The 24,780-nt window shown below is 35.8% G+C and overlaps 1 protein-coding gene across 1 annotated transcript in view; it reads right to left on the bottom strand.

Moving 5' to 3' along the window:
- The window catches only part of GLDC (glycine decarboxylase), a 129,523-nt gene that overhangs the window by 93,045 nt on the left and 11,698 nt on the right, over window positions 1-24,780 (bottom strand). The window contains exon 3 of the mRNA XM_044677229.1: window positions 12,548-12,683. Within this exon, the coding sequence (XP_044533164.1) occupies window positions 12,548-12,683 (136 nt within the window). The remainder of the gene's footprint in view (window positions 1-12,547; window positions 12,684-24,780) is intronic.

Raw genomic sequence — 24,780 nt, 5'->3', positions numbered from 1 at the left:
GGAAAATTCTAGAGATTCAACTAAAAAGTTAGTTGAAACTATCAATAATTTTAGCAAAGGAGTAAGATATAAAATAAACTCACATAAATCATCAGCATTTTTATATATTACTAATGAAGTCCTACAAGAAGAGATAGAAAGAAATATTCCATTTAAAATAACCACCAATATAACAAAATACCTAGAAGAATACCTGCCAAAGCAAACCCAGAAACAACATAAACATAATTATAAAACACTTTTTATACAAATAAAGTCAGATCTAAATAACTGGAGAAATATTAATGGTTCATGAATGGGCAGAGCCAATTAACTAAAATGACAATCCTACTACCCTAATCCACTAATTCAATGTCATCCCAAACAAATTACTAAAAAATTATCTTACTGAACAATGAAAAATAATAACAATTCATTTGGAAGAACAAAACATCAATAATATCAAAAGAATTAATAGGGAAAATGGAAAGGAAAGAGGTCTAGCAGAACTGAATTTTAAGCTATATTCTAAAGCAGTAATTTTCAAAACTTATTTAAGAAACAGAAAGGTAAATCAGTGGAACAGTACAGATGTACAAAAACAGTAGTAAAAATTATAGCAACCCTGTATTTGGCAAAAGTATAGATCTAGGCTATTGGAATAAGAAGTCACCATTTGATAAAAATTGCTGGGACAACTGGAAAATAGTTTGGCAGACACTAGGTATACAGACCAATATATTACACCATTTACTGAACTAAGATCAAAAATGGATATATGATCTAGATATAAAAGGAGATATCAGAGCAAAATAGAAGAACAGGAAGCATATCCATTAGATTTACAGAGAGGAGAGGAATTTATAAGAAAACAAGACATGGAGAGAGAGCATTGTGAGAAATAAAATGGATAACTTTGAATACATTAAATTGAGGAGGTTTTGTACAAATAAAACAAATGTCGCCAAGATTAGAAGGAAAGTAGAAAATTGGAAAAATTTTCAGTCTCTCAGATAGAGGTCTCATAACTAAAACATATAGAAAAATTTTTTCAAATTTATGGGAAAGAGTCATCCTCCAGTTGACAAATGAGCAAAAGATATAAACAGGCAGTTTTTGGATGAAGAAATTAAAGCTCTACATAGATACATGAAAAAATTGCTCTAAGTCACTACTGACTAGGGGAATGCAAACAAAAACAGTACTGAAGTATCACCTCACACCTATCGGATTGGCTAAAATGACAAAAGGGCAAAATGACAAATGTTGGAGGGGGCATGGAAAAGTGGGGACACTAATATTGTATATACCCTTGGACCTAGTTGCTAGGTCTATTTCCCAAAGAGATCATGGGAAAAGGAAAAAAAAACTATATGTTTCAAAATATTTATAACAGCTCTCTTTGTGGTAGCAAAGAACTGGAAATATCCATCAACTGGTAATGGCTAAGCAAATTGTGTTATATGATTGTGAGAGAATACTACAATACTATAAGACTCAATGAGCAAATTAATTTTAACTTGGAAAGAACTACATGAGACAATGAATAGTGAAATGAGTAGAACTAAGAGAACATTATATACAGCTACAGGTTTAATATTTGAAGAATAACTTGTGAATATTTGCCTCCAGAGAATAAACCAAAAATGGAATCATTATATACATATGTACATATATACATATATGTATATGTGTGTGTATGTTTGCTGGATGATGCCTTTTGTGGTGTGTGAAAGGGAGGAAGAGGCTGAGATACTTGGAAATAAATTATATTAATTTAAAAAAAAAACCTGAGTCATTGGAAGGATGGTGGTGTCCACAAAAATAGGGAAATTTGGACAAGAGGTATATTTGTGGGAGAGAGAATGGAGTTGTAGGGACATATCAAGTTTGAGATGTCTATATGGCAGGTAACATGAATTGTCCAGTAGGAAGAAGAAATCATCTACAAAAACTTTTCAGTTTAATAACAACTAGCATATATATATATATATATATATATAAGTATAGACTACCTCATTTGAATTTCACGACAACCCCAAGACATTAGCATGCAGATGTTATCTCCATTTTGTAGATGAAAAAACTGAGGCTCAGAGAAGCCAAGTGACTTTCCCATAGTCATGGAACTTGTAGTATGGTGTATTAAAATTAAAAATAATAAAGGCTGATATAAATATAGAAATTAGTATTTTAATTAAAGCCATGCTGATAGATAAAGTCATTAGACCACGCGCTTGTAAGAATTCAAAACTGCCGCCCAGTCATTATTGTTACCTCCCATCTCTTCCTGAGTCTGCTAGCCAAGAGGGCTTCCTTTTGGATACTCCTCCCATTTAAACAGTCCTCTGCGTGGTGACGCAGGCATCCCCATGCCCAAAGAACCAAACCAGAAACCCGTTGGACCAAGGGAAATGTAGTTTTAAGGTCCCCACGTGTCCATAGTAAATATATATATACTTTTAGATGGCATTTCCCAAATTTCACTTTTACAGGTGGGAAAACTGCTGGATTTGGAGTCAAAGGACCTACATTCAAATGCTGGCTTTTGAACTTAGTATTTGATAGACTTTGGATACTTAATTTAATCTCTCTAGAAGAGAGATCTCTAAAGTCTCTTCTTCATCTAAACACGTGATCCTGGAAAGACTCAGAGGTAAGATTCAAACCTAGATCCAAGTCCAGAATTTTATCCATAAGGTCAAAGCAGCACAACCCTCAAAAAACTAGATTATTGCCATACCATAATGAGGCATTGGAAGACATATGGGCAAGTCTCAGCATCCCCCAGCACTAATTCAGTGCTGAGGTGCTGGAAAGGCCTGATCTGAATTCAAAATGGGAGTTCTGAAACATTCCTAGGAACTGTTGTAGCTCCCTCTTCTTAAAATATCATGGGAAGAGTGGGAGTCATAAGACCAAAAGACCATTTTCTTTTGCCACAAAATGGAGCTGAACTAGAACTCATGACCTCCATAAGCAGGATTTTGAGTGAGAAGACTTGACTTTAAATCTGATGTCTTGACCCTTATTAGATCCATGGCCATAGGCAAGTTATTTTGTCTTTCTAGACTTCAGTCATTTAATCTATAAAATGACTATGACAATATTTCTACTTCCTTCTTCGAAGGATTGTTATGGAATCAAATGAGGTAATATTGCATGATATTATTATATTTTTTATAACATATAATTAAAATGATATGTAATATATAGTTCATTATATTATATTATGTTATATAATACAATGTATTATAATTAGTATAATTTGTTATAATTTCTCAATTATTAACCTCAAATTAATATTTTCTCAATTTGCCTGCTACATTTAATACTACCAATTATTAAAATTTGTTCAAGTATGGGGATCATTCATGTTCTATATAGGGTGTCCCAAAGTCCAAGTCTAAGACTTTAGGGACATACTGAATAATATTATGAACTACTCAGAAGTTTTTAGGAATAAAGCTTCTTACTTTCCCAAGTCTTTTCCCCTTAACTCCTGAAATATGTTAGCCTATGCATACACCATGAATATTCACTCCCTGTGTGCCTTGATCTCCCTTAATTTTTTTTTAAAAGATTATGGAATGAAACTCAGAAGTGACTTGTGATATATAGCATTTTTCTTCTCTGTTCACTCCCAGGTGGAAGTCAGGTTAATGAGAGGTAGAAAGTTAAAGATTTTGAAATAACTCAGGAATTCTAACTGGGCCAAGAGACTTTAAAAAGGGGAGGAGGGAAGGGAACTATCGAGTAACTCTGCGCCTCAATGGACATCCTGCACAATCTGGTGTTTCAGCAATGGTAATGCTAGTTGCCAAATTCCAAGGACTTGGTGAACTGGAATGAATCAGGCCAACAAGACACAGTGCAGGCAAGCAGAGGAGAGAATTCACCCTAGGACCCCATGCAGTAGCAGAGGTCAGACAACTGCTTTTCAACCAAAGCCAGTCTGAGTCCTGCTCTTATACAACCAGGAACTCTCACAGAGTGGAAAGAAACAAAACATGCAGAATCCCCCCCCCAAAAAAACAAAAAACCAACAATGGCTAGAGAGCTTGAATTCCATTTCTTTTCCTCCCCCAAAACTGATAAATAGACCTATGTATATTTAGTGGATGTTTGCAAAGCTAATAGAGAAGAGAAGACCCTGACTTCCTTTAAGACCTTTGATGGGAAGATCTTAAAGCTAACCCCTTAATTCCATTCCCTCTTTTAATCATTTCCCATTTATCCTATATATAGCTTGCTTTGTATATATTCGTTTGCATATTGTCATCCCAACTAGATTGCATGCTCCTTGAGGACAGGGACTATCTTTTGCCTCTTTTTGGTATTCCAGTGATTCGCACAGTACTTGGCTCTTATGAAATGATTATCGATTTTCTGATGGATGATTATAAGTCAAATGAGGATAATAAATCGTACCTACCTCATAGGATTCGAATGAGAAAGTATATGTAAAGCGCTTTACAAAACTTAAAGCTCTGCATAAATGTTAGCTATTATTGTAATTACCTTTCACTAAGATTTCATCTCATCTCTCTAATACAGGCAGGGTATGGCTAATTAAAGACAAAAGTGGCTCAATGAGGAGAGATCAGAGCCAGAAAAACCTGGTTTCAAGTTCTGTCCTATTAATTGGCTATATAACCCTAGGCAAGTCACTTCCTATCTCAGTGCTAAGCAATTTAAAGTGAAGAGAAGATGCAATCTGCCATGATAGAAGGGATTTCATCATCTGGGAGTCCCATGCCCTTATCAAGTATTTTGGCATATTTTTTGCACTGTCACAGTGGATACAGCATTGCACCTGGGGTCAGAAAAGATAAGAGTTCAAATCCCACCACCCCACCTCCCCCAGACACTTATTAGCTCTGTGACTCTGGGAAAATCATTTAATCTCTCTTAGTTCCTCACCTGTAAAATGGGGATAATAGCACCTACTCCCAGGGTTCTCCTGAATAATGAGTTAATATATATAAAATGCCTAGCACATAGTAGATTTTTAATAAATGCTTGTTTCCTTTCTTCCTTCATCCCTTTACAAAACTAACTCCAAAGGGTCAACTTTTTCCTTCTTTCTCCTTCTCCTTCCCACCCCATACATTTCTACATACACTGTGGATTCAAAGAAGGAATTTACCTAATCTACACTTGGGATCAGAATGAAAAGGGGAAATGATAAGATCTTAGGAAACCTGCCCATTGTTGACTTTTGAGCAGCTACTGATCATTCTACTTTACATCTTATATGTTGAACCTTCCCTCCAAATTGCTTCCCCTCTCCACTCCATCAGTACACTGTATCTTTACCTTTTGTAGGGATTTCTGGAATCAAGATATTTATCTACTTCCAAAGAAATCTACATGCCCAAGAATGGCTGCCTAACAATGAGAAACCCCTTGAAGAATTGAACTTCATCACTCTGTATGTAATTCAGGCCGTTCCCAAATATACCGTCACTCTAAATTCACACGTGAAGAAACATGGAGGTCAAGTTGCTACAAGTCAACTAGAAGAAGCAACACTGTCACTTACTGTATCGCATTTACATAACACTTTACAAAGTTGCTTTTCTCATAGTCCTAAGAGGTAGATAGTAAAAGTGTTTTCTTTTGTTTTCTTTTGTTTTGTTTTTTTTGTTGTTGTTGTTTTGTTTTTTAAGAACTAAGGATGATAGAGGTTAAGTAACTGGTGCCAAGTAAATAACCCAGCAGGCCCTCAGACGTCGAGACCAATGTTCATCCCCTACACAACACATATCATTATCAAAGCATCTATTTTTTTTCAAGCAGTAACTTTTATTAGATCACCATTTCTCAAAGTGTGGTCCATGATACCCTAACCTTTGCAGAGGCTCCGTGAGTTCAAAATTATTTTCATAAATAACATTAAGACATTATTTGCCTATTAAAATACTTTTTTTTTCCAATTATATATGTGAGTTAGGCTGAATTGTCTTCATATACTTTAACCAAAATGAAATATCAACAGATTGAATGTAGAAGCAATTATGAGAATCCAAATTTCCTCCTTTAAGCCAGACATTAAAGAAATTTACAAAAATATGTACAATGCCACTCTTCTTACTAATTTTTTTTGTTTTAGAAAATACAGTTTTCATACAAATATTATTTACATTAACATGTAATGTGTTTATTATTGTACTTATAGGAATTAATAATTTTAACATACCTGTTTTAATTTATAAGGTAATCAATAGATATGACCCACATAGATAAAGGCTCTTTGGGGTCCTCAATAATTTTTAAGAGTAGAAAGGATTGCTTACCAGTTCCCAGAAGAGGAAGGGGGAAAAGGGAAGGAGACAATTTGGATTATATAACTCTGGAGGGAGCAGCTGGGTAGCTCAGTGGATTGAGAGCCAGGCCTAGAGATGGGAGGTCCTAGGTTCAAATCTGGCCTCAGTCACTTCCCAGCTATGTGATGGTGGGCAAGTCACCTGACCCCCATTGCCTACCCTTGCCACTCTTCTGCCTTGGAGCCAATACACAGTATTGACTCCAAGACAGAAGGTAAGGGTTTAAAAAAAATTTTTTTTAAATATAACTCTGGAAAACTCATGTGGAAATTTGTTATTAAATTTTTTAATAAATAAATAACAAAAAAGGAAGGAACAATTTTTTTAAAGATTAGAAAGGTCCCATAAGACCAAAAAGTTTAAGAAAGCTGCATTAGATAATTCTCCAGAATGATATCATAGAATGAGAATTGTATTGAGAATAGAGACCAGTTCTAATCCCCCCCTCTGTTAGCATGTTTGTGTGCTCCTTTGCAAATCAGCATCCCACTATGGGCCAACTTCCCCATCTGTTTAGAAAGGAGTGTACTACCAGCAATCACAATTTCCCAATTCACACTCTACCCACCATAACCTCAACACAGCAACTCTCCAGAAACTGAGAGAACAGGATATGAACTGAAGAAAGAGAAAGACTGGAGAAAGAAAGATCAGAACTCAGGGAGAAGGAGGAAATGAAAGAATTAAGGGTTTTTTGTTTGGTTTTTGTTGAATTGTTCTTTAAAGTTGTAGACTTTTAAGAAGTAACAGCAAGCTTTGATAGAGGAAACTATAAGAAATAAAAGGGATAAACTTGATTTTATAATTTTGAAAAATATTTTGTACAAAATAAGCAATATATCCAGAATAAAAAAATCTCTAGATAAAACAATTGGTAAAAGTCTGACATCCCAAATTTATAAGAACTGACAAATTCCTAACAGCTATTTCCCATTTGTTAAATGTTCAAAGGATATAAACACATTTTTTGAAACTATCAACAATCACAAGAGAAAAATATTTCTAAAATCTCTAATAATCAAAAATGCAAATTAAAACAACCAAAGTTCCACCTGACTCCTATCAAATTGGAAAAGATAATAAAAGATTACAAAATTCAGTGCAGCTATATTGAAAACCAGCATACTATTACACTGTCAGTAGAGTTGTGAATTGGCTCAACCTTTTTGAAAAGCACTATGAAATGAAAGAATTAGTTAGAAAAACAAACATATCTTTCAACCAGTCATCCCAATATTAGGACAATACCCTCCAAATATTGTCAGTAGCATTATTTCCAATGGCAAATAACTGGAAACAAAACTAGAAGACCATTGATTGGGGAATGGCTGAACAAACTATGGTCTATGGATTAGTGAACATGAAGTATTTAAAAGAAAAATAGGAAAACATATAAAGTGATAAAAAGTAAAGAATGCAGAACCAAGATAACAATATACACTGATGACAAGCATGGTTTAAGACAAAATTAAAGGTAACAAATTCATATACACAATTAAGAAGATAAAAAAGGACCAGGAAAACAACAATGATGTGCTATAATTTCAAATACACATCTCTTAGGGGAAGATACCTAGCATCTCCTACTAAACTTTCTTGGAATAAGTACTTAAAAGTAATAAAGCCTCAAAAATGAAATATTGTGTAATTCAGTTTTCTCTAATTCATATTAACAGTTTCCCTTATTAAACTTATACAAATGTATATCTTATAGCCCTGTTCCCATATAATGGATGATTACAGGAAACCCTTGTTGATACAAATAGGAATATGAAAAAAAATGTTTATACTAATTTTATTTTCTACTTTAAAGCACAAAATATGAAATTATAATAAAATACTTATGTTGTACAAATATAGCATTACCCAAATTTTGATGATCTTGATAACAGGGTTTTTTAGAAAGTAGAGGCAATATGGCTAAATGAATCTCTTTTCCCTCTCTCCTTCCAATCCAATCCAAGAAGGATTCAAGTGTCTACTCTGTACCAGGCACTGGATTTCACAGGAGATTAATATTAATCAGTGTTACCTTGCCCCAGTTTATTTGCCATTTCCTTATGTTCAGATGGATTTCGATTTTCCTTAGTTTGGGCTCTGAATTCCTACTAATTGGCTGGTGAAGTAAACAATATTTGAAAGCCTCCTTTCAAGATGAAAAACTCAGCAGTTTCATAAGTAAACAGGTCCTTTTTTTTTTTTTATCACTTGTGTATCTCAGGGTAAAAAAAGCTTTGTAAATCTTAAAAGCTCTTTAGAAACTTTTGAGGTTTTTTTCCCCTAATCTCTAAATACCCTACATTATTTTCTTTAGAAGTTGGCTCAAGAAATTGCATGTGTTCAAGCAATGAATTTAATCTCACAAATTGCTCAACAGAATCTCAGACTCAAGGTCAAAGTATTTTCAGTCACTTACATTATTACTTGAATGTATTCAATTCCTTAGCATAACTCCACAGCAAAATTCACAGGAGACCCTACAGGCATGTGTACTTTTTAATTAAGGGATAAAACTGCTCTAATAGAGTGAAACAAAATGAATAAAATCCTGGATCTGTGGCCCATTGTTCCCTATATTACAACTGGCTATTTAAATGTAGCCTACAGGAGCACTGTTTTGCTTCCTAAATAGGTTTTTGGCTTTAAGAAAATAAAAGCAACACACATAAAAAATCAGTGTGTAACAGACTCCACTGAAACATGGGATACTCAATATAGCATCCTCGTTTACTTTAAAGTAATCAGTATTCCCCATCATTCTGCCTTAAGCTTTTCTTTAGAATTGGGAAGAGGAGGCAGCAAGGCATAACTGGTAACACCCCGGCTGTCATCCTAGAAGCAGAATTATAGAAAAGCCAAACAGCTCAAAAGGAAAATCTCCCTCCCACACATTTTCATGTGAGTTACTAAAATTACAAAGCCTTTACTATCTGAAATACTGGATTCCCCTAAGCTTAAATCTTAGACTTGATGTATTTCTTTTTGGCAAGCCAAATATTTGTATTCTTTCAAGGCGAAGTCATTCATTTATTTTCACATCACGTCACCGGAATTTGTTAGTCCTGCTTCTATGGAAACCATTCAGAATTGTGATAATGTGAAGACTATCAGGAAACATGTGCAAGCATGCTACTCCAGCTCCTCTCACAGTACAAAATTGTCACCAGACTCATACTGAGCTTTGGGAAAGCAGAGTAACATGATCTGAGATGCACAGAAACCAGACATGATTGGCAGCAAGTGATAATAATGTCATTCCCCCCCACCTCCCAGAAAAATGTCAGTTTATAATAAGTGAAGGCACCCACTCAATGCTAGCAATATGGTGAATAATCAGTACTGGAAAGTCAGAGCAAATACCACTGGCCAGGATTTAAGACAGCTGAAGTGGTGTGATCCATTCACTGTACTTTGGTAAGATGGATTTTTTAAAGAAAAAAAATGCAAGCAATTTGCTTTTGAGACAAAGTATGGGGTTTATGATTCAAAGAAATAGCCAAGAAGAGACCCTGAACAGTACAACCCACCCTAAAAGATCACTCTACTGAAAATATGAAAAACATGGAAGTAGGTTTTGAACAATGATACATGTATAACCCATTGGAACTGCTTGTCAGCTTCAAGAGAGGGGAGGAGAAACGAGGGGGTGGAGTAACATGAATAATGTTACCATGGAAAAATATTCTAAATAAAAAAGGGGGAAAAAACTAAAAATTAAAAAAAAGACAGTACAACACACCCATACTTGCTTCCTTTCTTTCTCAAAAAACTACCATTTCAGATAGCTAATTCAAACCTAAAACTCTTCTTGTAGTTGTTTCTTTAACTTGGAAAAATCCGCCTAGCTAACAAGAGCATATTAACAGTAATTAACAAGTCACTTGGATATACCAAAATAGAAGGTGTTTAGAGTCTAAGAATTTTTGTGCCTATGGCAAACAGCACAAAATGTTACTTCAGTTGAAGAAAAAGATGAGGGGGGCCCTGTAGCCCAGGTGAAGTAGAGACTAATAAACTAGTGCAAGACCACCCCCAGGAGCCTATGAGTCAGTGGGGGAGAGAAAGATAAAAAAAAATCTCTATAGGAATTTATGGAGTTCAAGACTGAGTTTTATTAGCAATTTACATGCACTGCCCTGGGACAAAACCAAGAATGCCCTTATCCAGTCCTAATTGCAGCTCTGTGTAATGTACAAGCAGGTTAACAAGCACAATCATATCATGAGAGCAGGCTTAATATTTATAGCTCCCCCACTGATGTCCATAACGATCAATGGCAACATTCACAGAGAGAATAGCTTTGAAAAATGGCACTAACCATTAAAAACAGAGAAAATCATTCCATTTGTTGTTTTAGTATAGGATCACAGAAATTAGAACTGAGACCTCAAAAAAATAATCTTTCATTCTCTTCCTTCAAGGCTCAACTCAAGTACTGCCTCTTATGTTTTCCCTCCCAACTATAAAACTATGATTTTTCACTGGGAAAGGGGTGGATATTTGGATGGATCTACCTCTATGGATCAGAATGAATTGATTCTATAAACAGGAAAACAATCCAAAATTTATTTCCAGCCAATGGTGAATAGAAAGCCTATTTTCCTTTGTGAAGTTCAGCATATGTATATTAGACTACCAGCCACTCAGTATAGGATCCAGTCATAGGAGCCATGCCAAATAAGTTTAGATAAGTAGACTAGAGAAAAGCTTCTTCTCAAAAGTAAAGAGAGAAATGCAAATCAAAACAACTCTGAGGCACCGCCTCACACCTAGCAGATTGACCAATATGACAGTAAAGTAAAATTATAAATGTTGGGAGGGATGTGGCAAAATTGAGGTGAATTGATCCAATCACTCTGGAAGGCAATTTGGAGTTATGCCCAAAGGGCTTTAAAAGAATGCCTGCCCTTTGATCCAGATGTACTACTACTACTAGGTTTGAATCCCAAAGAGATAATAAAAAGGGTTGTACAAAAATAGTCATAGCCACACTCTTTGTGGTGGCAAAAAATTGGAAAATTAGGGGGTGTTCCTTGATTGGGGAATGGCTAAATAAATTGTTGTATAAGATGGTGATGGAATACTATTGTACTGTAAGGAATGATGAACTGGAGGATTTCCATATGAACTGGAAGAAACTCCATGAACTGATGCAGAGTGAAATGAGCAGAACCAATAGAACATTATACACAGAAAGAGAAACATTGTGCCTTGGAACCAATATTTAGTATTGTTAGAATTTTGTTATTCTATGTTAGAATATTGTTGGAAGTTAAGAGTTTTTTGTGTGTTTTTTTAAGCCAACATATGAGTTGGCTATCATCCATTCTTCTTGTACAAAAGGCCAGCCATCAAAGAATTATAGGATTTTAAGAAGGAACTTAACAGGGGGCAGCTGGGTAGCTCAGTGGAGTGAGAGTCAGGCCTAGAGACGGGAGGTCCTAGGTTCAAACCCGGCCTCAGCCACTTCCCAGCTGTGTGACCCTGGGCAAGTCACTTGACCCCCATTGCCCACCCTTACCAATCTTCCACCTATGAGACAATACACCGAAGTACAAGGGTTTAAAAAAAAAAAAAGAAGGAACTTAACAGATCATTTAGTCAATACTTTTCACTTTTGTAAATGATAAAACTGAGATTCAAATTCATGAAGTGTTATGCCCAAGGTCACAGTTAACACAGAAACAGAGGTGGACTTTGAACTTAGATCTTCTGACTAAATCCAGTGCTTTATTAAATCACAGCCCACCATTCTCCTTAGAAATAATGGCAAATCACAAGAAATTATGAAAAAGGCAGTTTCAGAGAAACCTGGAAAGATTTATATGAATTGATGCAGAGCAAAGTGAGCCACTTATTCAAAAAACAGTAACAATTTACACAAGAAAAACAACTTTGACTTTAGATCTCTGATCAGTACAATGACCAAGCATGTTTCCAAATGACCCTGGATGAAGCCCATTACCCACCTCCTGAAAAGAGAGGTTACAGATTCAAGATAGAGAATAAGACATATATTTTTAGATGTGGTCAATGCAATCATCTGATTTGCTTTGCCATGTATATTTAACATAAGGTTTTTGGTGGGGGAAGGTTGCTTTATTTCCTAGTAGGAGAGGTAGGAGAAAATGGGAAGGAACAAAAATAAAAATTTTTTAAAATAAAACTAAATTTAAAAATAATAATGGCAAAGGTATTTGTTGAATTTCTAGTCTGTTGTTATTCAGAAAATACATTACCATCCTGCATTCTCTAACAAATTGCGAACAATGGCTTGAGGTGCTGAGCAGTTATAATAGCCCATGCCAATGTAGGATCTCCAGATTTTATTCTTGCTTGCAATATCATGTAGGGTTGCCAGAATTTCATTTTCACCTGATTGTGGAGAAAGAGAGAAATGTTAGGAATAGCAATTCAGTCTTAGAAGAGAATGCTAATTATAGTACATGAAATTTTCACCTCTTAGTTACCTTATGGAAAGTTAAGAAACACATTAACTTAAGCACTGGACAAGTTTCCAGAGAAGGAATATAAATGATAGTCTCTTTTCCAAAATGAGAAAAGAATATAACCAAGTTGTCCCTATTAACAGAGCATTGAATCACCCTATATCAAAATGTCAAATTCAAATAGAAATAAATCCCTGCTTGGTGACATGCTGATTTAGAAAACCACAAATAAATATTAACTATGTTACACTGTATTTTGGGGCAGCTGGGTGACATAATGGATAGAGCACCTAGCCTGAGGTCAAGAAAACCTGAATTTAAATTTGACCTCAGGCACTTACTAGCAGTGTGACCCTAAGTAAATAAGTCACTTAACCCTATTTGCCTGAGTTTCCTCATCCATAAAATGAGATGAAAAAAGGAAATGGCAAACCACTCCAGTTTCCTTGCCAAGAAAACTCCAAATGGGATCACGAAGAGTTAGGCACAAAACAACAGTATTTTTATTTATTCTGCTAAATATCTAAGCATTATATTGTAATCAGGAAGGTTGACTATCCTCCTGAATTTTGACACGTCTGCTATACATTCTTTATTCCTCCAAAATGTTTTGACAAAGTAAGTCAAACAGTAAGACCTCGGTAAATATATATTCCCTGATCTTCCTTTGTCAATAATGACTTCCCCTCTCGTGACATGACACTTGATTTTGTACCCCTAACAAATAGAGCCATCCAAAAGTGGAATGGACTTCTTTGGGAGACAATACATTGCCCATGTTCCCACCATAGACCCTCACCACTAGCCTGAAGGTTAGATTACTCTGATTATGGATGTCGCAATACAGAGAGATCTCTGTCCTGGCAATAGACTAGAAGTCTCTTCCAACTCAGATTCTGTGAATTTACTTCACCCTCTGGACTTATTTCCTCTTCTTTGAAAGGAGAACAATAATACCTGCACTCCCTTCCTCAAAAGACTGAGGATTATATATCAGATTGTTTACTAACTCAGTGAGGGGTGAGAGAAGGAACAAGGGAGAGAATTCGGGTCACACAAAAAAATTTTTAATAATATTGAAAATTGTTTTTACATGTAATTGGGGGAAAAGAAAGGAAAATAATCAGCAAAAAAGGCTGAGAATTAAATAAAACTATGTAAAGCACTAAGCAAATGTTAGTCATTTGTTCAGATAATCTCTGCCTTGTTTTATTCCTAAAAAGTCTTAAATTGTTTTCAATTTTCAGCTGCCTCAAGTCCTATTGGAAACAGATGGGGAAGCAGCAGAAGTCTTAAATATTTAATATGTAACCCAGTTTTGATATAAAATCACCCTGTTCAACTCTCATGATAGAAGGGGTCGCTTGCCCAGAACCTGTTAGCCAATTACTTAAAATGCACACTTCTAGCCTTTGTCTTCATTTCCTTATGTGACTAGTTTCTGAATAGTCAGGAAAGACACGGAATGATTTTTATTAATAACAACAGAAATAGGACCTACTTTGTAACCTCTTCTCATCTAACATACTAATTTACTTAAGCACTTGGGCAAAAAAATGTTGTACTAAAAATGTTTTCATGCATGAGGCCAATTTTCTGGGATTGTGTCACCATCACCCATTCATTCATTCATTCAGCAAACACTGAGCACTTACTCTGTAAAGCACTTTGTCATAATAAATTCTCTACCTCCCAGAAACAATCCAAGGGACCAGAAGATCCACTTGTATCTAATTATGACTGGAAAACCACCTTCTTACTCTATTGTTTTTACTATCAGAGAAAAGTCTGCATCCCAAGACATACAAAGTCTACCATATGCAGAACAGAGGTCCTATGTTAGGTGAACTATTAACCCTAATAAACTGAATTTGAATATCATTAACCTGTTAAACCTCCCCACCCCCATCATTTCATGGGAAAAGGCATCTCCTCTTCCCCCACAGGGGGAACTCATGGGGAAATAATTCCAAACAGATGTGTCTTTATGCCAGACTGGATTAAAGAAGCTAGCTGATTCAGAGGCCCTCAGATTTCTCCTCCTTCTTCCAGTAATATTTGGTGAGTAAATAGGACATATGACTGGCCACCAGACAGATACTCATCCTGGGAAAAATTCTTACATGGTTTCAGGGATTGCTGGCTAGTACAAGGGAAATTCAGGAATCTCCAAGCAATATCAGAGAAGTCAAGCTGTTAACTCCTCCACACAGGGATCACACAGGAAAAATTAATTGCTTCCCAACTGCTCTAGAAAAATATCATTTCCTCATTTGAAGCACCTCAGGAAGGAAACTTTAATTAATGGTTCTAAGCAAAAGCAAGCATCCTGAACTTTGGCAGGATCAATTATAATTAAGACCACAAGGAATGGTCCAGCACACCTGGGGTTCTTTTCCACACTGGTGGCCAAGGGGACAAAAGGTCAGAAACTCAAACCTTAGAAAAAGGAAAATTGGAGCTTATTTTTTTTTTTTTGGAAATTTTTTCCCACTTACGTTGAAAAGTTAGTTTCCTCCAAATTCAAACTCAATAAATTACACGATCAAAATAGGATTCTATGTATATGTGTTATGTTTCCATATGTATATACCCGCACATTTTCTCTCCATTGTACAAGAAACCAAATGATCACTATTACAGAACTTTGTCACTGAGTATATAACTTGCTGTGGCTCCCAATCAAATTCAAAGAACAAAGCATTTTTTAAAATCTATGTTGAATTTCATGCCCATCCCTATGTTTTAGTCTGAAAACTAGTTTGGCAATGCCTCCCCTTAAAACCTCTTTTTTCCCCCTCTTATTATAATCAGTGCTATAAAACCTGCAGAAAGGCCGTATGACATAATGAATTGGGAACCATAAGTCATATCTCTGAGCAGATCATGTAATCCTTCAAGCCTCAATTTCCTCAGCAATACAAAAGGAATAATGAAAATGGCCCTGCCTATGTCATGAAGTTTCTGCATGGAAAGTCATTTGTAAAATATAATGTGCTACAAATGGGTGCTATTGTATTATTATTATTACTATTATTATTATGCAAAGTTTAATTTCAGGCAAATATCACATAATTAACTTCTTCATTAAAGATAAGAAAGGGGGAAGTAACTCATGACCTCCAAAATAAATTTATTGTATGTTATCATCAACCAGTGGGGGGACGGGCCTCTCTTGATTATTTGATTTTTGGAACTATTGGTAAGTAGTAATAAAACACAGGAAGCAATGAAACTCTTGATTAGCAGTGTAGTACAATTGTGAAAGAGTATTGGATGTTGGGATCCACAACAATTTCAAAGAACTCATGTTGCAAAATGCTATCCATCTCCAGAAAGAGAACTGATGAACTCCAAGTGTAGATTGAAGCATTTTTTCCACTTTCTTTTTCTTTTTTTTTTTTTGTAACACAGTTAACATGGAAATTTTTGCATAATGTCACAGGTATAATAGGTATCATATTGCTTCCCTTCTCAGTGAGTGAGAAAGGAACTATATTGAAACTGGAAATAAAAATTAAATTAAAAAAAAAGAAAAAGAAAGCATTGGATTACAATTCAAAGGATATAGGTTTGACTTCAATAAACATCTGTCAAGCACCTTCTATGTGCAAGATTCTGCATAATATGCTAGGAATACAAAGAAAACAATTAAGTCAATCTTGCCTTCTCCATTACTCCAAAATACTTATAGTGACACTTTTGGTGATAACTACAAACTGAAAAAATAGATGCTCATCGATTAGGAGATGGCTAAACAAATTACAGAACGTGAAGGTAATGGAATATTACTGGCCTAAGAGAAATGCAAATAAGCATAGAAAAATCTATGTGAATTGATGCAGTGAAGTAAAAAGAGTAAAAAAACACCCCAATGTATATAATAAGAACAGCATAAACAGAAAGAACAAACAATACTCAAAAAATCAAAAGCAAATGTTATAAAATTATACAGACAAATGGAACTCAAATGAAAGTATTCAGAATATATTTCCAATTTATCTTTTTATGGGTGTGGGAAGTCCAAAGCACATGTTCTAATATTTTAAAAAATATTTTGTTCAGCTGTCCTGACTTTTTCTTCTCTCTAAAAAACACTCATATGGGATGATGATTCTCTGGGAGGAGTTGGGGAAGGGAGACAGGATACTATAATGACATAATAACAGAAACAAAAAATATTGACGAAAATCTATTTTAAAAAGAAATTGATATTGCCTCAAAGATAAATAAATACAAGATATTTTAAGATGTGAGAGAGGATGAATATGATGGTTTTCTAGGGAGAGTGCCAAAAGAGCAGAACCTTGACAAAAAATAAATAAAAATTACGAGAGAAATTAATACATTTCAGGCATTGAGTACCTGTGAGGAAGAGTAAGGCGATAGGGTTGTAAAAATACCCTGAGGCAGAGGATAGAATGTTCACTTTGGAGAATAGTTGCTAATCCAATGTGTCTGGAACTTGAAAGACAAGAAAAGTTGTATGTGACTGGGGATTCACTTCTCTGGTTTCAGTTTTCTCCTTTGTAAAATGAGGGAATTAGACCAGACAACAATATAGCTAGTATATAGAAAGCTATCTTTAAAGTCTGCAGCGGCCTTTTATATGTGTTATCTCATTATCTCAATGGTCTTTTGGTAAATCAAGTTTGCTATAGCTGTTCATGACCTACTGAACTGTACCATTAGGGCTATTGCCAATATTTTGCCCATATTTATCTTTCTCCCAAATTCTTTGAATGCCTGAGAGTGAAAGCCCCAAAGTCCTCTCAAAGAAGCCAAAATCTACCCTTTTTAAAATCATGTTGTATAAGTCCCCAATTCAAAATTTTTTAAAAGTATTGATTATATAAATAGAAGGAATAACCATACAAACACAAAAATAAAAATTGATTGTTGCAAAATTATAAACAAGCATAATTAGAAAGTCAAGATATGAGCAGACACTACCAACCCACTGTTTCACAGAGATGGGAGTCCCCCAGGTATTTCCACTGCATGTGTTTTCAGACTTTTTCAATATATCGATCAGTTATGCTATCTTTTTTCTCTTTGTTTTTTTAAACTTAAAATATTGTTTGTATTGAATGGCCTTCTGGGAGGGACTTGGAGAGATATTGAGGAAAGCTGTGATGATGTAAAAAAAACAACAACCAAAAGACATCTATAAAAACTTATTTTAAAAAGCTTGGATTAGGTATGGTGTTTTTTCCCTTCTTTTTTTCTTTAAAATTTTTTTTGTCATATGGGATGGTTCTCTGGAAGTAGAGGAGGAAGTATAGAGGGGGAGATGTAGGCAATGATAAAAAACAAAAAAAAACATCAATACAAAAACTTTTTTTAAAAGAAGCCTTCAAACACTATTTGCAGAGGTCCTTAAACCCTTGCTTGGGAAAATCTTTTTGTTTTCTTTACTGGAGTGCAGTTCTCTAATAAGTTGAGATTGATAGCACCAGATATTAGGTGCCCCCTCTTTGAGCCAAGAATGAACCCAGCACAAAGGACTGAGCTGTACACTGCTCAGACAGCTGAAGCCTGCTTTGGTCTGACTCCACGGGAGAGCAATCTAGTTGCAAAACATCGCGTTTTGATGTCATGTTATTCTTCACTCGCTTCAGCTGAGAGAGCCAACCTGACTGCCAACTTTATCTGGGTCTATCACTCCTTGGGAAAATAAGACAGGAGGAGCTGAAAGAACTAGGAGAGGAGTTAGAATATCTTATTTACACATGGATGAGGCTTAACTCCAAACTGCCATCATCCCTGCTAGACAAACTACCAACATCATTTTCCACAGTACTGTACACCTCTCTTTAATGATATTAATATTTGATCCTCACAACAACCCTGTGAGGCAGATGCTATTATTATCCCCATTTTGTAGATGAGGAAACTAAGGTAGGGAGAAGTTAAATAATTTGCCCAGAGTTACACAACTGGTAAGTGTCTGAGGCAGGATTCAAAATCAGATCTTCCTAACTCCAAAGTTCCACAATCTCTCTATTTACTTCCATCTAGCTGCCTATTTCAAGTTCAATGATCTTGATGCTACTGCTTTGCCATTGGCTGGGAAATGCCCTCCAACAGCTGCCTCCTAATTTCTGGGGATCCTTGAGATAGATACTTCCCAAACTCAGACTCAGAGAAAGAAGCTACATACAAAGATATTTCAATCCTGGAAAGTGGAAGTATGATGCTATTTTATTGATTTCTTTTTAAGCTTTTATTTATTTATTTTGTAGGTATTTGTCCATGTTTCCATGATTCCTTTTCTTTCCCTCCTCTCTTCCCTCCCCCTTTTTGGAGTCAACAAGCAATTCTACTGGGTTGTACAAATGTTATCACCTGATACCTTTTCCCATATTATTCATTTTTGCTATAGAGCCATATGATGCTATTTTAGCATGAAAATATTAAATGTTAGAATAGGAAGGGACCTTATGTGTCTGCATAGAAGGAACAAACAGTAGTTGGGAGACAGAGTGAAATGGCAGCTATAAAGATGGCATGAATCATTAGGCATAGCTGTTTCTGGGAGCTTGAACAAGGGGGCATGTACGTAGGAAACAGTCCTAAACTCACGAGTTATATTGGGAATAATGACTCTCACACCAATGGTTTGGGAACATATGGAGAACTGTACCTCTCTGTGCTTGTTATTTACTATTGTGTCAATTAATAGTTTTATTTCATTTACAGGTACTGGGATATATTTGTGTAATTGTGATTACCCAAAACAACCAGAAACAATGGAGTTCTAAAGTTATATGTAATCCATTCTATGTTTATAGGGTACCCAGGACAAAGGGAATAAAATAGGCTCTTACATTAACTTTGTAATTCATGATGTGAAAATGATAAATGTAATTAAGATTAATTCAGTAGAGTAGAACTATAAGCATGCTATTAACATCCATTCCTTATTTTGACCGACAGAATACATTTTATTTGTCAGATGGCTAGCTGGAGGGAAGGACGCAGTCTGTGGCAATGGGAACATGATGATATTAACTGACTGACTCTCATGGCAAAAAATCTCATGATCTTGGCTTTCTGGGAGGTTCTGTGTAACTGAGACAATGAAATAAATTCATAGAATCACAGATATTATACCTTAGAGACTACCTACTACAATCATTTCATCTTATGGCTAAGGACACCGAAGTCCTCCCCTTCTGACATTCCACTATCCAGCCCAACCTGTTTTTGCTATTCCTCATACAAAGCACTCTTCCTTCATCTCCATGCCTTTGTACAGGTTTGTCCAAAGAAACTGACTTGGAATCATGAAGACAAATCTGACTTCAGATGTTTATTAGCTATGTGACCCTTCATCCTGTTTGCCTCACTTCCTCATCTGTAAAAACTAGAAAAAGAAATGGCAAACTATTCTAGTATCTTTGTCAAGAAAACCTCAAATGGGATCCCAAAGAGTCAGATATGACTGAAGTGACTGAACAACAAGTTGTTTTCCATGCTTGAAATGTACACCTTCCTAAGCTCAATTTCTGAGAATCCATAGCTTATTTTTTTTTAGACCTTTACCTTCTGTCTTAGAATCTATACTAAATATTAGTTCCAAGGAAGAGCAGTAAGGGGTAGGCAATTAGGGTTAAATGACTTGCTCAGGATGACACAGCTAGGAAGTGTCTGAAGTCAAATTTGAACCCAGGACCTTCTATCTCCAGGCCTGGCTTTCTATCCACTGAACCACCTAGCTGCCCTGAATCTAGAGCTTCTTTCAAAGTTCAACTCCAACACCATCTCCTACATAAGTTCTTTCCTAATCTCTTGCCCTTAGTTGGAATGTGTCTCCCTCAAAATTGTTATATTTATGTTGTATTTTGTATATACTTCTACATATGCATATTATTTCCACCAATAAAATGTAAGCCCCATGAGAACAAAAACGATTTCACATTTTTCTTTGTATTCTCGGTGCCACAGTGAAAATAATAATAATGGCTAACATTTATATAACATTTATTTTATTTGGTAGACTCTTGATAAAAGCTTGTTACTTGATCAAAGTCCACACTTCACTTGTCCACAGTCACAGGAGTAGTAACTATGAGATCCAAGATCCAATCTGAATCCAAATCCACTATTTCTATCATATAGTCTCCCAATATACAACTTTATCACAATCAGGATTCCCCAGACTGTTATCTGGTGATAACCACTGGGATTTTCTTTAATTCACTTTGGCTAAATAAGGTCAAACAAGTAACTTTTGAAGCTGGGAAAATAAGCTATTGCCCAGTAACGTAAGGAGGACAAATGCCTTTTGGATCTTAGCTGAAGACTACAAATCCCATGGCTAAAATATGATGAAGCCCTCTGAAAACAAGAGATAGATGATAGAAAAAAGAAAAGGAGAAAGAAGACACAGGTTCACCTGCTGAACTTGTCTGACAATGACTAGTCAGTCAAGGAGAAGTTTTCAATGACTCTGTCAAGCTTCAAAATCACAGAAAGCAACACTATTAAAATTAGTCACCTTCTCTTCCCACTACCCCAAGAAGTCTCCAGCTCAAAGAATGTGAAGACATTCATTCCAATTGTTGCATGTTTCCTGCCTTTAAAAAAAGACCGATCTTTTTTTTTTCCTTTTTTTTTTAAACCCCTGTACTTCGGTGTATTGTCTCATAGGTGGAAGATTGGTAAGGGTGGGCAATGGGGGTCAAGTGACTTGCCCAGGGTCACACAGCTGGGAAGTGGCTGAGGCCGGGTTTGAACCTAGGACCTTCTGTCTCTAGGCCTGACTCTCACTCCACTGAGCTACCCAGCTGCCCCCAAGACCAATCTTTTAAAAAAAAATGTCATCAGAATCCCTGGTACATGATATTTTATCCCCACCTGTATGAACCAAAAAAAAATCTCCCAAAGAAAATTCACAGCAATACACATTCTCTGCTCATAGCTCTATATTCTACAAAAATATCTTCCCTTTTTTGTGGCTCTGATTCCTGTAAATGGCTCTCCTTCAGAATGGAACCAAAACAATGTAGCTGACTAAGAGAGAAAAAGAAAGTAAGGACCCATTAAGAAATACCTGGAAAGCTGCCATCATTTCCAATATTCTTGCTTCCAGTTTTCTAGGGCAGCCCCAATGATGTGCTCCCTCCCCTGAAAGTAGTCAAGTAATCCTTCAAAGATCTGAGCTGCCAATTCTTTCCTTGTTGAATGAATGACCACTCCTGACCTTGTTTATTCCTCTAACGGTGCATTTCGTAATGCAAAGGAAAACATGTTAGCCTTAATGTACCAAAAACAGAGTGCATTGATCTCTCTGACCTTAGAATTCATAGGTGTGGGGAATGTGTGGATGTTGAATCTCTGCTGACTCTTTCAAAAGTTCAGAGTTGGTCTTTAGCTGTGAAGACTGGGACAGGTAGTATGTGTGGAAAGTTTCAGGAGAGAAGAGAAAGTTTGGATAGTCAATGTAAGGAGTGGTCTAGAAAAATCAATTTGGAAGGAGTAAGAGGATTACCTTGAAATAATGAGTGATCAACTGAGATTAATTAACAAATTTCAAGTGGAAATTGCCCATTCACCTCAGTGACTTTCTTCAAATCCATCCAGCAATAAATAAGTAGGAATGGAAACTGGAAATTCCAGACTCCTGTCACCCCATTTATACACACACAAACCTATACTTACCTTCTCTCTCATATCTTCCCTATCTCCCCAGAAAAGAAAAGGTAACAGGATATAATGAAAAGAAGATGGAGTTTAGAAAGAGAAGACCTAGGTTTGAGTCTTAGCTTCATCATCTAAGCTAAGCTGCATAATTTTGGGTGGATCACTTCCCATCCTCAGTTTTCTAATCTGAAAAATGGACTAAATTATCCCTTTCTGTTCTGACAATCTTAAAAAAAAAATTTTTTTTCCCTTTAATACCAAATTTGACCTAATTTCCCTTTCACTTTCCCTGGATATATCACCTTCAGATCACATATTCTGTTAAATAATTGTTGTTACCATCCTTAACAATAATTGTTGTTACTATAGCCTTATCAAATAGACAGTGAAAATATTAACTCCATTTTACAGACGAGAAAACTAAAAAGTAAATGACTTGCCCACAGACACTCTACTAGTTAAGTACAGAGCAGAGAATCAAACATACAGCATGTGTATGTAGTTGGAAGGAGATTTAGACATCAGTGAGTCCAACATGGTTAATTTACAGATGAGGCAACTGAAGCTCAGAGAGTTAAGGAGCCCAGAGGGAGTAAACAGCAGAGCTAGAATTATTCAGAAGGTCCACTGATCCCAAATACGGCTGGTATTTCCACTTTACCATCCTGCCTTTCTATTATAGAAAAACTATCTGTTCCTCTCTAAAATGCCCAAATTTCTGCCCATTTGCCTCTCAAACTACATATTGCACAATGCTTTCAATATGTTGGATTTGGTTCTCAGTTTATTCTAGGGCAAGACATTTCCCTTCTTTGTGCCTCAGTTTCCTATTTTGTAAAACAAGAAGCCTGGACTAGACAATATTTGCACCTTCCATTTCTAGATTAAGTCCCAGGACACTGATGAAGAAAAACTTTTTAAAGGAAATCACCAGTTCTGCAGTCTTACTTTAAATACACCTATGCAAGTGTAAGCTCATACACACACACACACACACACACACACACACACACACACACACACACATTCAATTTATCCCTATTATTGTTATTGATTTGGGAAAGGCTTCCTTTGTACCTGTCCGCCCTAACTAATATTATAATGCAACAATTTAATAAACTAGAGGAGCTCAATAAGATTTAGAATTAGAAGAGACTTTAGAAAGCATCTAGCCCAGTCCTTCATTTTATAGAGGAGAAACCTAAGGCTAAGGGAGACAAAGTAATTTATATGGCACTTTAAGGTTAGCAAAACAATTTCATATGTTAACTCATTCAAACCTCACAACAACCCTATGAAACAGAGATTATTATAACCCTCGTTTTATAGATGAGGAAACTGAGGCATAGATCTGTCAAGGTCACACAGCTAGTTACTATCTGACAAAGGATTTGAATGCAGGTCTTTTTGACTTCAAATCAAACACACTAACCACTTAGCTGCCCAGGGTTCCATAACAAAAGTAAAAGTAACAGAGCTAGAATTTGAGCTCATTATCTCCCAGTTCCAAACCCAATGTTCTTTCCTTTATCCTATGCTAGAGTGAATCATTACCCTTTAAGTGAAGGGGATATAAGAAAACAGAAGGAAAACTGATAGTCATTTCTCTACAGGAAATAAATTCTGCTGTCTTAAGCAGAAATTGTATTAAAATTTTTATAAAAAATTTCACATAAATTATATGAGGTAGGTCAATGAAAGCATTATTCCATTTTATAAACTAGGAAACTGAGGCTTACACAGGGAGAGTGACTTGGCCACCATTATACTAATAACAAGTGTCAAAGCTATCACTTGACCCTGTCTTCAGATGTCCCCCCTAATATTCTTCTTAAATCAAACTGCCTCAATCTCAGGTCCTTTAATCATTTCATTACATTGAATCTTTATAAAATACCTTCACAAACTTGTGATATATGGGATATAACTATTGTTATTTTACAGGTCCCTTTAGGCTCTGATACCCTGTGAATCAATATCTCTCTCTCTCTCCTTGCCAATTTGCCTTAAAATAAATTTCATTAATGTCAAATTCAATGGATATAGAGTTTGGAGTCAAGAGGACCTGTGTTCAAATTCCAACTCCATTACTTCTATGAATTTCATCTTCAAAGTAAACAAGTTGGAATAAATGATCTCTCAGGTCTAGGAGTTATAATGAATAGAGCACTGGGCTTAGAATCAGGAAGACATCTTCCTGAGTTTAAATCCACTGTGTGACCCTGGGCAAGTCACTTAACCCTGTTTGTCTCAGGTCCTCATCTGTAAAATGAGCTGGAGAAGGAAACAGCAAACAACTCCATTATCTTTGCCAAGAAACCGCATAATGCAGTCATTAAGAATTGGACAAAACTAAAACAATGAAAACAACAGCA

The sequence above is a fragment of the Gracilinanus agilis genome, chromosome 1 (genome assembly GCF_016433145.1).
Source record: "Gracilinanus agilis isolate LMUSP501 chromosome 1, AgileGrace, whole genome shotgun sequence".
Classification (NCBI taxonomy): Eukaryota; Metazoa; Chordata; class Mammalia; order Didelphimorphia; family Didelphidae; genus Gracilinanus; species Gracilinanus agilis.
The sequence above is the reverse complement of the archived record's forward strand: the minus strand, read 5'-3'. Positions and strand labels throughout refer to the sequence as shown.